This window comes from Chiloscyllium punctatum, chromosome 44, assembly GCF_047496795.1.
Source record: "Chiloscyllium punctatum isolate Juve2018m chromosome 44, sChiPun1.3, whole genome shotgun sequence".
Lineage (NCBI taxonomy): Eukaryota > Metazoa > Chordata > Chondrichthyes > Orectolobiformes > Hemiscylliidae > Chiloscyllium > Chiloscyllium punctatum.
Window position 1 is genome coordinate 20,727,401 of NC_092782.1, and position 13,066 is coordinate 20,740,466.

At 40.7% G+C, this 13,066-nt stretch overlaps 1 protein-coding gene across 1 annotated transcript in view; it reads left to right on the top strand.

Moving 5' to 3' along the window:
* appl2 (adaptor protein, phosphotyrosine interaction, PH domain and leucine zipper containing 2) overlaps positions 1 to 13,066 on the top strand; it is a 153,737-nt gene that overhangs the window by 48,257 nt on the left and 92,414 nt on the right. The window contains exons 4-5 of the mRNA XM_072562432.1: positions 2,496 to 2,567; positions 11,570 to 11,657. Coding sequence (XP_072418533.1) covers positions 2,496 to 2,567; positions 11,570 to 11,657 — 160 coding nt within the window. The remainder of the gene's footprint in view (positions 1 to 2,495; positions 2,568 to 11,569; positions 11,658 to 13,066) is intronic.

Below are 13,066 nucleotides of genomic sequence, written 5' to 3' on the forward strand. Positions count from 1 at the left end.
TCATGGGAAGTGTTCATCCTGTTCATCCAGTGGTGTGTTGCAAGGATCTGCTTTGGGTCCACTGCTGTTTGTCATTTTTATAAATGATCTGGATGTGGGCGTAGTGGGATGGATTAGTAAATTTGGGAATGACACTAAGGTGGGCAGAGTTGTGGATAGTGCCGAAGGGACATAGATAAGATGCAGAGCGAGCTGAGAAGTGGCAAATGGAGTTTGAAAGGTGAAGTAATTCACTTCAGAAGAAGTAACAGGAATGCAGAGTACTGAGCTAATGGTAAAATTCTTGGCAGTGTAGATGAACAGAGATCTGAGTGTCCTGGTGCATAAATCACTGAAAGTTCCCACCCAGGTTGATAGGGTTGTTAAGAAGGCATGTGGTGTGTTGGCCTTATTGGTTGGGGGATTGAGTTTTGGAGCCACAACGTCATGCTTCAGCTGAACAAGACTGGTAAGGCCTCATCTGGAGTATTGCATACAGTTCTGGTCGCCACATTATAGGAAGGATGTGGAAGCTTTGGAAAGGGTTCAGAGGAGATTTACTCAGATGTTGTCTGGTATGGAAGAAAGGCCTTACGAAGAAGGGCTGAGGGAACTGAGGCTGCTTTCGTTGGAGAGAAGAAGATTGAGAGGGGGCTTAACCAAGACGTATTAGATAATCAGAGGGTTAGATAGGGTGGACAGTGAGAGCCTTTTTCCTTGGATGGTGAAGAATAACATGAGGGGACATAGCTTTAAATTAAGGGGTGATAGATTTAGGACAGATGTTAGAGGTAGTTTCTTCACTCAGTTGTTGGGGCGTGAGACATCCTGCCTGCAACAGTGGTTGATTCGCCAAAGTTAAGGGCATTTAAATGGCATTGGACATACATCTGGATAATAATGGAACAGTGTAGGTTAGATGGGCATCAGATTACTTTCACAGGTCGGCGCAACATGAGGGCCTGTACTGTGCTGTAACATTCTATGTTCTGTGTTCTTGTGAGCTCCACAGTGTCCTGGTTTTCATTGAGTACTCTCTTGTTACTTCTTCCAAAGAACATCACCTTGTATTAGTCAGAGTTAAAGTGCATCTGCCTCTAAACTGCCCACCTGACCAATACATCTATATCATCCTATAACCTAAGACATTGTTCCTCACAAACAACAGGAGACCTACCGCTGACTCCTGTGGTAATGCCATTGGACATTAGCCTCCAGTCACAAACAGCCTCTGACAGAAGAATGACAGATGACTGATTTAACCATTGATGTATGTCAGACTTTAAGTTCATGCAGTCTTGAGGAATGTAGCCTTGAAAAGGATTATATTTCTGAAAATTGAGAAATCATTTCCTTATTGTTCACTTAACCCAAATTCTCTGTAAACATGCAGGATCGCGCAGAATCTCATATTCAGACTTCAGGATCCAAATCAAGCTTACAGCTTAAATGCAATTTTTGCATTAAAATCATTTCAATTTTGTTTAAAAGTTCTCAATGCATTTTAAATGTGTTTATTTCAAAGTTTGTCATTAATCGATTTAAAATTGCTTGATAAAATATTTGTTTTCAGATGCAAAACTCTCTTCAATCTACAAGAGACCATAAGTTCCAGAGAAATCAGTTTAAACAAATTAATTTTGTTCCATGTCCTAATTCCTTTTCCCAAACAAACTCAACTTGTTTCACTTTGTAAAATTTGCATGTTACAGAGCCCTACAACAGATAGTTTGATTAATAGAGTGTGGGTCAATAGAAAGGCCTCAGTGCACCTCAGTAGCAGTTAGCTAGAGAGAAGAATGTCCGTGAACATGTCTGTGAAGTGGTTCTCGAACCTGTTGGTGAGAGTGTTCAAGCTTCTTTATCTTCTGCCTGACGGAAGAAGTTGGAAGAAAGTATTACCCCGGGTGGGAGGGATGTTTGATGATATTGGCAGCCTTTCTGCGGCACTGAGAAGTGTAAATAGAGTCCATAGATGGGCTGTTAGCTTCTGTGATGGTCTGGGCTGTGTTCACAACCCTCTACAGTTTCTTGTGGTCCTAAGCAGAGCACTTGTTGTATCAAGCTGTTATGCACCCGGATAGAATGTTTTCTGTAGTGCATCTGTAAAAGTTGTGAGGATCCTTATGGACATGTTGAATTCCCTGAGCTGCTTGAGGAAGAACTGGCATTGTTGTGCTGCCTTGACCTTGACAGCCACATATAACTAGGCAGAATGTACAGGTAAAGAAAGATAATGCTGAAGTAGACTGCTGACAAGATAGTGTTTCCTATCCAGTTCGTTCCATAAGAGTACCAAGTGAAGAACAGTCCCTTATATCTCTTCCTGTTTATGCACAAAAATTAGTTATGGAGACAAACATATGTATTAGTATGGGATAGATGGTTGGACAAAATATTGGAAAACACATCTGGAACTGGGCTCAAGCTATCGATGCTTTGGGTGAAGGAGAAAGAAATCTGAAAATTATCTAAATAGCTGTATATCTAAATCTGAAATCTTTGTTACTTTTTAGAATTTCGCTTTGAGCAAAGGGGACAATGAAGTGATTTCTACTCTCCAACGGTTTGCCAGGGTTGTAAATGAGGTAATATATTGTATATTACATAACCTGTCAAATACAGTAATGAAATAGATTGAATATTAGACCTAACCACTCAAGTGAAAAGTTCAAATTTGCCATCATGAGGTGTGAAATTAGTTGAAATTTAATTTGGTAATGGAAGTCACCAGATTATGATTAATAATTCTACTGTTTAGCAAGTGATCAATGGGGAAGGGAGCTTACCATCCATATGTGGCTAGCATTTATCTTGAATCCTGCTTAGATTGAATAGCTGCCCACTGGAGTGATCTAACAAGTCATTAATTTTAGAAATGGGTAAGAATTGCAGCATTGGGAGCCAATATACAATCATTTTAAGTTTGTGTGTATTTTGGGTAAAACATAGAACAGGCCCTAGTGCAGGAACAGGTACTGACCATGATGCCATTCTAAACTAATACCATCTGTCTACATATGGTCTATATTCCTCTATTCGCCTGTTCATGTGTCTGTCTAAATGCCTCTTAAGCTTTACTGTGGAATGTGCTTCTATCACCTCCCCTGGCAGCGCATTCCAGGCACCTCCCACTCTCTGTGTAAATTCATTTGTTTCGCACATCTTCTTTAAAACTTTCTCCCTCTTTAAACCTATGGTCCCTAGCATTTGGCATTTCCATTCTGGGGGGAAAAAGACTCCTATTATCCACCTTATCCATGCCTGTCAAAGCTTCTAGCAGGTCACCCCTCTATCTCCAATACACTCACATAAGGTGACACGTGTTCCAGAGTAAGTAATTTAGCAAACTTTACTTTTCAGTTGTTCATCTGTCAGGAATATATAACATGTCGCATCAAGAATTGGGATTTTGCAAAAATATTTACAAACTGAATTATATTTTAGAATTAAATGACTTATTTCATATTGAGTTCATGCCTGCAATTTAGTTGTTGATTTCACTGATTTGAGTTTTGGTTCTTGTTAAGTTTTCGTATGACTATTATTCATGATTAAACATCAACCTGTTCTAGCATGTCAGTCTGTTTCATGCTGTTCTCAGAAACATCAAGATCCTTCTCAGTAGTGAATACTGAAGCAAAGTATTCATTAAGGACCTCCCCTACTTCCGTCGACTCTAGGCGCAAGTTCCTTCCACTATCCCTGATCGGCCCTACCCTCACTCTGGCCATCCTACCCACTAAAGCTTTTCATGCTTCTAGCTCTCCTAAGTCCATTCTTCAGTTCCTTCCTGGCTACCCTGTAACCCTCTAGAGCCCTGTCTCATCCTTGCTTCCTCAGCCTTAAGTAAGCTTCCTTCTGCCTCTTGACTAGATGTTTCACATCCCTAGTCACCCAAGGTTCTTTCAATCCACCATCTCTTCTTTGCCTCAGTGGGACAAACCTGTCCGACATTATCAGCAGTTGCTTCCAAAGTAACCTCCACGTTTCTGTTGTGCATTTCCCTGACAACATCTATCCCCAGTTTAGGCTCTCCCATTCCTGCCTAATAGCATTGTAATTCCCCTTCCCAAATTAAGTACTTTCTCATACTGTCTGCCCCTATCCCCTTCCATGAGTATAGTAAAGGTCATGGAGTTCTGATCACTGTCACTGAAATGCTCTCCCACCGAAAGATCTGACACCTGCTATGGTTCGTTGCCAAGCACCAAGTCCAACATGGCCTCTCTCTAATTGGCCTATCTACATACTGCATCAGGAACCCTTCCTGGAGGCACCTAACTAAAACTGCTCCATCCAAACTATTTGAACTAAGTAGGTTCCATCAATATTAGGGAAGTTAAAGTCATCCATGACAACAACCCAGTTACTTATACACATTACCAAAATCTGCCTTCCAATCTGCTCCTCCGTGGCTCTGTTGCTTTCGGGGATCTGTAGCAAATTCCCAATAAAGTGATTGCTCTTTTCCTGTTTCTGACTTCCACCCAAATTGATTCTATAGACAAACCCTCATCAACGATCTCCTTTTCTGCAGGTGTGATATTATTCCTGATTAACAATGCCACTCCTCCATCTCTTTTACCACCCCAGTATTCCTTTTGAAACATCTAAACCCTGGAACATCCTACAACCATTCCTGCCCCTGTGATATCCCAGTCTCCATAATAGCCACAACAACATAGTTTCAAGTTCTGATCAATGCTCTGAGCTCGTCAATCTTATTCCTGGTACTTCTTGCATTAAAATAGACACACTTCAACCCATCATACTGACTGCACCTTTGCCCTATCAAGTGCCTATCCCTCTTCACAGACTCTCTGCAAGCTGTATCTGCCTGTTCACTACCTCCTCCATCATTGGGCGGCACGGTGGCACAGTGGTTAGCACTGCTGCCTCACAGCGCCAGAGACCTGGGTTCAATTCCCGCCTAGGGCGACTCTCCGTGTGGAGTTTACACATTCTCCTCGTATCTGCGTGGGTTTCCGCCAGGTGCTCTGGTTTCCTCCAACAATCCAAAAAAAATGTGCAGGTTGGGTGAATTGGCCATGATAAATTGCCCATAGTGTTAGGTGAAGGGGTAAATTTCGGGGAATGGGTCTGGGTGGGTTGCGCTTCGGCAGGTCGGTTTGGACTTGTTTGGCCAAAGTGCCTGCTTCCACACTGTAAGTAAGTAACCTAATCTAAAAAAGTCCAGAACAAAGGTTCCTACTCCCCTTCCAATCTAGTTTAAATCCTCCCAAAGAGCTCTAGCAAACCACCTGTCCAGAATATTGGTGCCCCTCCAGTTCAGGTGCAACCCATCCTTCTTGTACATGTCTCACCTTCCCCAGAAGGTATCCCAATGATCCATATATCTGAAGCCCTCCCTCCTACACCAGTCCTGCAGCTGCATGTTCATCTGCACTTGCTCTCTATTCCTAGCCTCACTAGCACGTGGCACCGGTAGCAATCCTAAGATTATTACTTTGCTCATGCTGTCTTCTAACTTCCAGCCTAACTCCTTATATTCTGTTTTCAGGCCCTCTTCCCTTTCCCTACCTCTGTTATTGGTATCAATGTGTACCATGACTCCAGGGTGCTCTCCCTCCACCTTAAGAATCTTGTAGAAGTGATTCGAGACATCCCTGACCCTGGTACCTGGGAGGCAACACACTATCTGTGTGTCTTGCTCATGACCACAGAATCTCCTATTCTCCCCCCTTCTCTTCTGAGCTACAGAGTCAGGCTCAGTGCCAAAAACCTGGCCGCTGTGGCTTTCCCCTGGTAAGCTGGCCCCTCCAACAGTATCCAAAACGGTTTACTTATTATTGAAGGGAACGGTCACGGTGGTTCCCTGTACTGTCTACCTATTCCCTTTCTCTCTCCTGATGGTCACCCAGCTACCTTTGTCCTGTAACTTAGGTGTGACTACCTCCCTATAACTCCTCTCTATCACCCCTTCCGCCTACCAAATGATCCGAAGATCATCCAGCTCTTAGTCATCATGATCCTAATCCCATTTTATGGCATTTGGCCCATGTCCCTCTAAACCTTTCCTATTCATGTATCCGTCCAGATGCTTTTTAAATGATCTAGTTATACCCAACTCCTCCTCCACCTCTGATAGCTTGTTCCATACGCACACAACTCTCTGTAGGAAAACGTTGCCCCTCAGGTCCTTTTTAAATTCTTCCTCATTCACTTTAGACCTATGCCCTCTAGCTTTGAACTCCCTTACTCTGGGGAAAAGACATTGGCTAATCACCCTAGCCACGCCTTTTATAATTTTATAAACCTCTGAGGTCTCCCCTCAGCCTCCAACGCTGCAGGGGAAGAATGTCCCAGCCTATTCAACCTCCCCCTATAGCTCAATCTCTACAACATCCTTGTAGATCTTTTCTGAATCCTTTCACGTTTAATAACATCTTTCCTATAGCTGGGAGAACAGAATTGCATGCAATACTCTAAAAGTAGCCTTACCAACATGCTGTACAGCCACACCCAGCTCCTAAACTCGAAATCAAGCATGCCAAATGCTGCCTTCAAACTGTCGACCCGTGACTCTACTTTCAAGGAAGTATGCACCTGTGCTCCAAGATGTCTCTATTTGACAACACTCCTGAGGGCCTTACCATTATGAATATAAGTCCTGTCGTCATTTGCCTTTCCAAAATGCAACAACTCACATTTATTGAAATTAAACTCTACTTGCCACTCCTTGGCCCATCTGATTGAGGTTGTACTATGAGATAACCTGCCTCACTGTCTGCTACACCGCCAATTTTGGTGTCATCTGCAAACTTACTGAGCATTTTATCATATTGACATTAAATTTCCCACATTCATAATTACTTTGCAATTGTAAGAAACTGAAAATATTAAAATGTTCCAACGTAAGGGATATAATTTTGCAAAAGTAATGACAAAGAGAATCTGAAATGGCTTGATAGAAGTATATAAATTTATGAAGAATTCAGTATGATATCTTTATTTTTCTTCATTCGGTGGTACTCTGACTGGCAAGGCCAGCATTTATTTTTCATCCCTAATTATCCTTTGAGAAGGATCTTGTTTCCTGGACACAAGTGAGTGACCTGATAGGCCATTCCTGAGAACAATTAAGAGTCAGCTGTATTACCATGAATCTGGAGTCACAAATTAGCATGACAGACTTACTTCTTGAAAGCACTAAATGAGGTTTTATAACAGTGTAATTATTACAATATTCACCATGACCAATTTTTAAATTCAAATTTATTCAAATATTTAAATGAATTATGTTTAACCTATCCAGCTGCCATGTTGGGCTTTGATCCTGAATCATTAGTCCAGTCTTTTGAGTTGAACTACTCTAGCTTCAATTTTATGGAATGTGAGAGGCTTTTGGGATGCAAAAGTGAAGGATATAAATGTGGAATGACCATTAATTGATCAAAACAAAATTTGGCTTGATGGATACTCTTTGCGTAGCTGGTGGTACATATGTGAAACTTGTTGCCAGATGGAAGGATTGAAGTAAACAGCATTGATGTATTTAAGCAATGGCTTGTTTGCATGAAGGAATGTTAATAGAGAAATTTAGGACAGCAGTGAAACAAAGAAAGTTCATAGTTCAGAAGAAGGCCGTGTGGCATTGTCTGTGTCTGTGCCCATACTCATCCATAGCTCTGTGGGTTAAAGTGCCTCAACTGCCTATCCAATCTTTTTTAATGTGATGGGCGTTTTCTGTCTTCACTGAGTTCCAAATCTCTAATGGGTGAAAATAATTCTCCTCAGCTGTCTCCTCATTTTTCTACCAATTACTTTTCTGTTGCCTGATTATTTATCCCTCTGTGAAGAGAAATAGGTTCTTTCTATTCACGTTCTATAAACTCCAAATAATCTGCAAAATCTCCCTTCAGCCTCCTCTGCTTCAAAGAAATGGACCCAGTCAATCTAATATTTCCTCTTAACTAACATTACCATTCCCAGTACATCACTTGTAAATCACTTCTGTAATGTCTCCAGTTTGATCAAATGTAAAATGACAAGAATTGTATGCAGTACTCTAATTGTTGCTTGTCTATATAGTCTTATACAGTTCTAGCATAGCTTTTTTTGCTCTTTCTTTCTCTTCTCAGCTAAAGCATAGCTCTGGTCTTTTTAACCAGCTTTTTAACCCGTACTGTTGCCGTTTCTCTACACTTCTCAATGTTTCCAATTTGTTGTGTATTTCTTTGCCTTGTTTCCCCTTCTCATTTCATCCTTCTCATATTGAAATTCATTTAACACTTTTCTGCCCATTGATATCTTCTCATAGCTTTCTACCTGAATATCAACCAGATGACCAATTCTTGTGTCAGCTCCAATGCCTTAATAAAGTCCTCCATTTTTAAGTCTAGAATAGAATAACAATTTATACACTTGTATTTATGAAAATACAATGAGAAATGTGTAAGTCACCAAAATTTGGTGTCATTTTAATTACAGAAATTATAAAAAGAAATAATTGAGACAAAGTACAACAAAGTTCATCTTTTGTTCCCTCCATGGCTTCTGGGTTTCTCGAGTGGCTACAGGATACCACTGCTGAAGTCGCCCTCATGGTCGCCAAAGCAAGTCTAATTCTTTAAAGTAAACCAAAAATAACAAGGAACATTTCATTGAGCTTTGTGGAGCTCTGACTGGGAATGGTCTTCAGTCATGCAAGTGCCCTTTGCAATTGGTGCTGTTTTCTCTGAGGTTCTGAAGAAGTCATATTGGACCTGAAACATTAACTCTGTTTCCCTCTTCACAGATGCTGCCGGACCTGCTGAATTTTTTCAGCACTTTTTGTGTTTGTTTCAGATTTCCAGCATCTGCAGTATTTTGCTTTTGTTACCTTTTGCTTCCTGCAGCTGAGTCTTTTCTGAATGCAATTTGCCATTTGTCCTTAGCTTCTATGGACTTTTCTGTTTCTGAACAGTGACAAAAGTCTTCCTAAAATTCATGTAAATTAAGTTAAATAAGCTCAATAATGCAGTTGTTTTGCTTCTTTTGGCAACTTAAGACACATTTTATCATGACATGGTGATTTGCCTTGTTTCAAAGATGCTCAGCCGCTTTGTTATTTTCTGTGTCTCCCATGCAATGTTTCACATAGCTGCTTTGTAACAGTGTTTGCACCATCTGTCTCTTGTGAAGACAAACACTAAGTATATTCGAGGAATATCTTCTCCTCTGTGCACAGTTACTGTTGTTCTGTAATATTTCTTCAGTTATTCTTTCACAGTTAATGTATTTTAAAAACGTTTTTCTTGTTTTCTTTTGCCTATGTGCAGGTATGAAGCAAAAAAAACTTTACTAACGCACTTATTGCTCACAAGCTCCTATTAAACTCTATTTCCCGAACCAGTACAGTGGCAGTTGGATATACTTAGTTTACTGTGGTTGAACACAGACTTAGTGATGGTTATAATGAAAAAGGCCTGGTATCCTGTAATTTATTTGATCTATCTTAATGTTTAATCTTTACTGTTGATGCTGTATGTAATGTATCAAAAGCAGTTTGAAGTTCTGTAAAAAGAAAGCTAGTAAATTTTATCCAATAACCATTGGTATATTTATTATAATCTTAATCTATTTTACCTAGTGATATTTCCTGCTCCAGGGGAGCAAATGTTCACATCATTTTGTGGTTGCCCAACCAGAAAGTCAGCCCAGATAAGATGATCTGACATGGTTGCAATCATGCACATTTATTTAGTGCAGACAGAATGTAAAACTTCCCTCCCTCAAGTTTTCAATCAAAATTGAATCTAAATGACTTGGACGTGACAAAAACCAACAGGAAAAGCAGGAGTGAAAGGAAAGTTCACTGAATCAGGGAATGACAAAGCACAAGAAGCCATTCAGTTTATCATAGCTATACTGGCTCTTTAAAAGAATTTAAAAAGAATTAGACTCTGCTCTTATCCTGTAGCCATATAAATTTTTCCCTTCTAGTATTCATCCAGTTGTCTTTTGACAGTTGTGATAGCATCTATCACTATTTCAATCATTGCATTCTAGATCAGAACAATTTGATGTGCAGAAAAATGTTTCGTCCTTTCAATTCTGCCAAATACTAGCACTTTGCGTACTCTGGTCACAGACCATCTGACACTTGAAATAGTTTCTCCATATTTGCTTGATCAAAAATTAGTTTTTTGATTTTATTGCTCATTGATACTGTCACAGTCTGCGCAGAGTGTAAGCATAGGGTAAGATCAAGGCAAGTAAAGCCAAAGAATCCCAACACTGCGACACTCCGCTTCAACTATATGTTCAGTGTTTTAATGTGTTTGGCTATACTGTGTATTTGATAGATTATTCTAAATGTTATTGCATTTTTTACAGATTTTCTTTCCATTATCTGTGCAATATTGATTTTCCTAATATAAATTTGTTTCCTTTGATCATTCTGTTAACTTTACCTTGAATTTTGTATTTGTTTATCTTGGAAGTGGTATCCTGTGTTTCTTAGCTTGATAATATTCCATGTTCTTAACTTGTAAGAAATTACTTGCATTTTCTTATGAAAATTCCCTTTGCAATAACATTTATAACTGTGCAGACCATGGCCTATGATGGTGTTTGTCTAAGGAATTTTTGAATGACTTCCAATTTGATATGATAGAGAGGGGTGGAAGCCTTTCCGGATTGTCCCACTTATTTCCCATAAGTCCCACCCATGGGGTGCTTTTGTCCCTCATTTTCAGGATCATTATTTAAATACAGCCCAGGTATCTGCTTTTGCCATTTTGTTCTGATCATTGTGTTGTGCTCACCAACCACGACAAGGAGTGGCACAGTACATGGAGATGCTGTGACTCCATCATTAGGGTTACACCCCTTGCTACTTGAAATGTCCACACCTCTACATCCCTCTTCCTTCTTGCCCCTGCAGCTCCACCACTCCACTACTATGTCTCCCGGCATCATCTCAGTCCCCCAAATCTGCCACTCCACCCTAACCACACAGTACTCGTCTACCACGCACATCCCCCACATACAATCGTCCAGCACCCCTTTGTACCCACACACCCCACAAACATACCTTCCTGCATTTACACACCATATCACACATCCCACTCCTTGCCTTTTGCACCTTTCTCTCTGCCCAGTTAACCCCACATCTCATCCTCATTCCAGGCCCCCAAAACCTCAGTGAAGTGATGATAACAAGAGCCTTGGAATTATCACAATTTCCTTCTGCCAGTTTTTCTGCTGTCTGGTATTGGAACAAGTGGCTGAAGTAGCTTGCTGTTTCAACGCCAGTGAACAGTTTGGATGACCCTTACCTTCCAATCGCCATTCAAGTGAAGTCTGTGAATTCCATATTTCCTCATTTTCTCAATTGACCTGCATTTGAAATGTGCAACATTTGAAATGCAGGGTATCAGTGACTCACCCTCAATTCCTCATCCACTGACCTTTCTGAATTTCCTGAGTCCTGAATGGAAGGTAAATGTAGTAGAGAAGAAAATAGGAAGATTACCATGGTGTAAATCCTTGTCTTACAAACTGTATAAATTCTGTATTGTTCATGTAATTTTACTTATTGAATTTCAGTTTATGTAACTAATAAAATCACTTTTTTTCATAGCTAAATTCTCTTCATACAGAACTAGCTAAACAGGTCGCTGACACAATGATCTTCCCAATGATACAATTCAGGGAAAGGGATCTCACAGGTAATGTTGACCAATGCTATTTACTGGACTGTTGGATTCACCTTGGGGAATGCATAACATTTAATAACTTGAAATTCTTAACCTGTATTTGACATTTGAACAGTGTTTGTAAAGAGCTCCATTTACCTGTCGAATTATTGTCATTTCAACACCAGTTGATTCATCACTTGTGCAACTTATTATGCCATTCTAGAAAATAAACATTTAACATGACTCTTCCCTTTGTTGACTTCAATCTCAATTAATATCTTCTCCATTTGTATCCTTGGCACGCATGGTGGTTGCCTGTTGATCTGTTACATTTATTGCTGGTTTTCTGGTTAGTTATTACAAGAGATCCTCAGCGTAATAAAAGTCTCTGGATGCAGAAGTATCTTGTTCCTTTGTAACCTACTGATGTAATTGTGTGAATGTACTGGGAAAGCTATGTTTCCTAAGAATGCAATTTTGTTAATAATGTTGTGGTTCTGTTCGCCGAGCTGGGAATTTGTCTTGCAAACGTTTCGTCCCCCGTCTAGGTGACATCCTCAGTGCTTGGGAGCCTCCTGTGAAGCGTTTCTGTGCTGTTTCCTCCGGCATTTATAGTGGCCTGTCTCTGCCGCTTCCGGTTGTCAGTTCGAGCTGTCCGCTGTAGTGGCCGGTATATTGGGTCCAGGTCGATGTGTTTGTTGACAGCGGACAGCTCGAACTGACAACCGGAAGCGGCAGAGACAGGCCACTATAAATGCCGGAGGAAACAGCACAGAAGCACTTCACAGGAGGCTCCCAAGCACTGAGGATGTCACCTAGACGGGGGACGAAACGTTTGCAAGACAAATTCCCAGCTCGGCGAACAGAACCACAACATTGAGCACCCAAGCTACAAATCTTCTCCCAAACCTTGAATTTGTTAATAATAGGTAAATTTAGCAGCGTAATCATAATTATCCAGCATGGATCATGTTTCAATGCCTTTCGAGCCAACTAGTGAATAAGCCACTTGGAAAGTTTGTTAATTTAGGTGTAGTGTTTCTGATGAAGGCTTCAGGGCTGAACTGTGAAACCTCTCTTGATATTATTGAACAGATAATCTAATTAATTTTTACTTCACAGTCATTACCAATTCAAGTAGTAATCACATTTGTGGGGGGATATGGCGACTCTGTGGTTAGCACTGCTGCCTTGCAGCATGAGGGGACCCAGGTTTGATTCCATCCTTGGGTGACTGTGGAGTTTGCACATTCTCCCCATGTCTGTGTGGGTTTCCTCTGGGTGCTCCAGTTTCCACCCACAGTCCAAAGATGTGCAGGTTAGGTGCTTTGGCCATGGTAAATGCAAGGTTACAGAAATAGAGTAAGGAGCTGGGCCTGGGTGAATTCTCTTTGGAGGTGCAGTACAGACTCGATGGACTGAATGGCTTCTTTCCACAC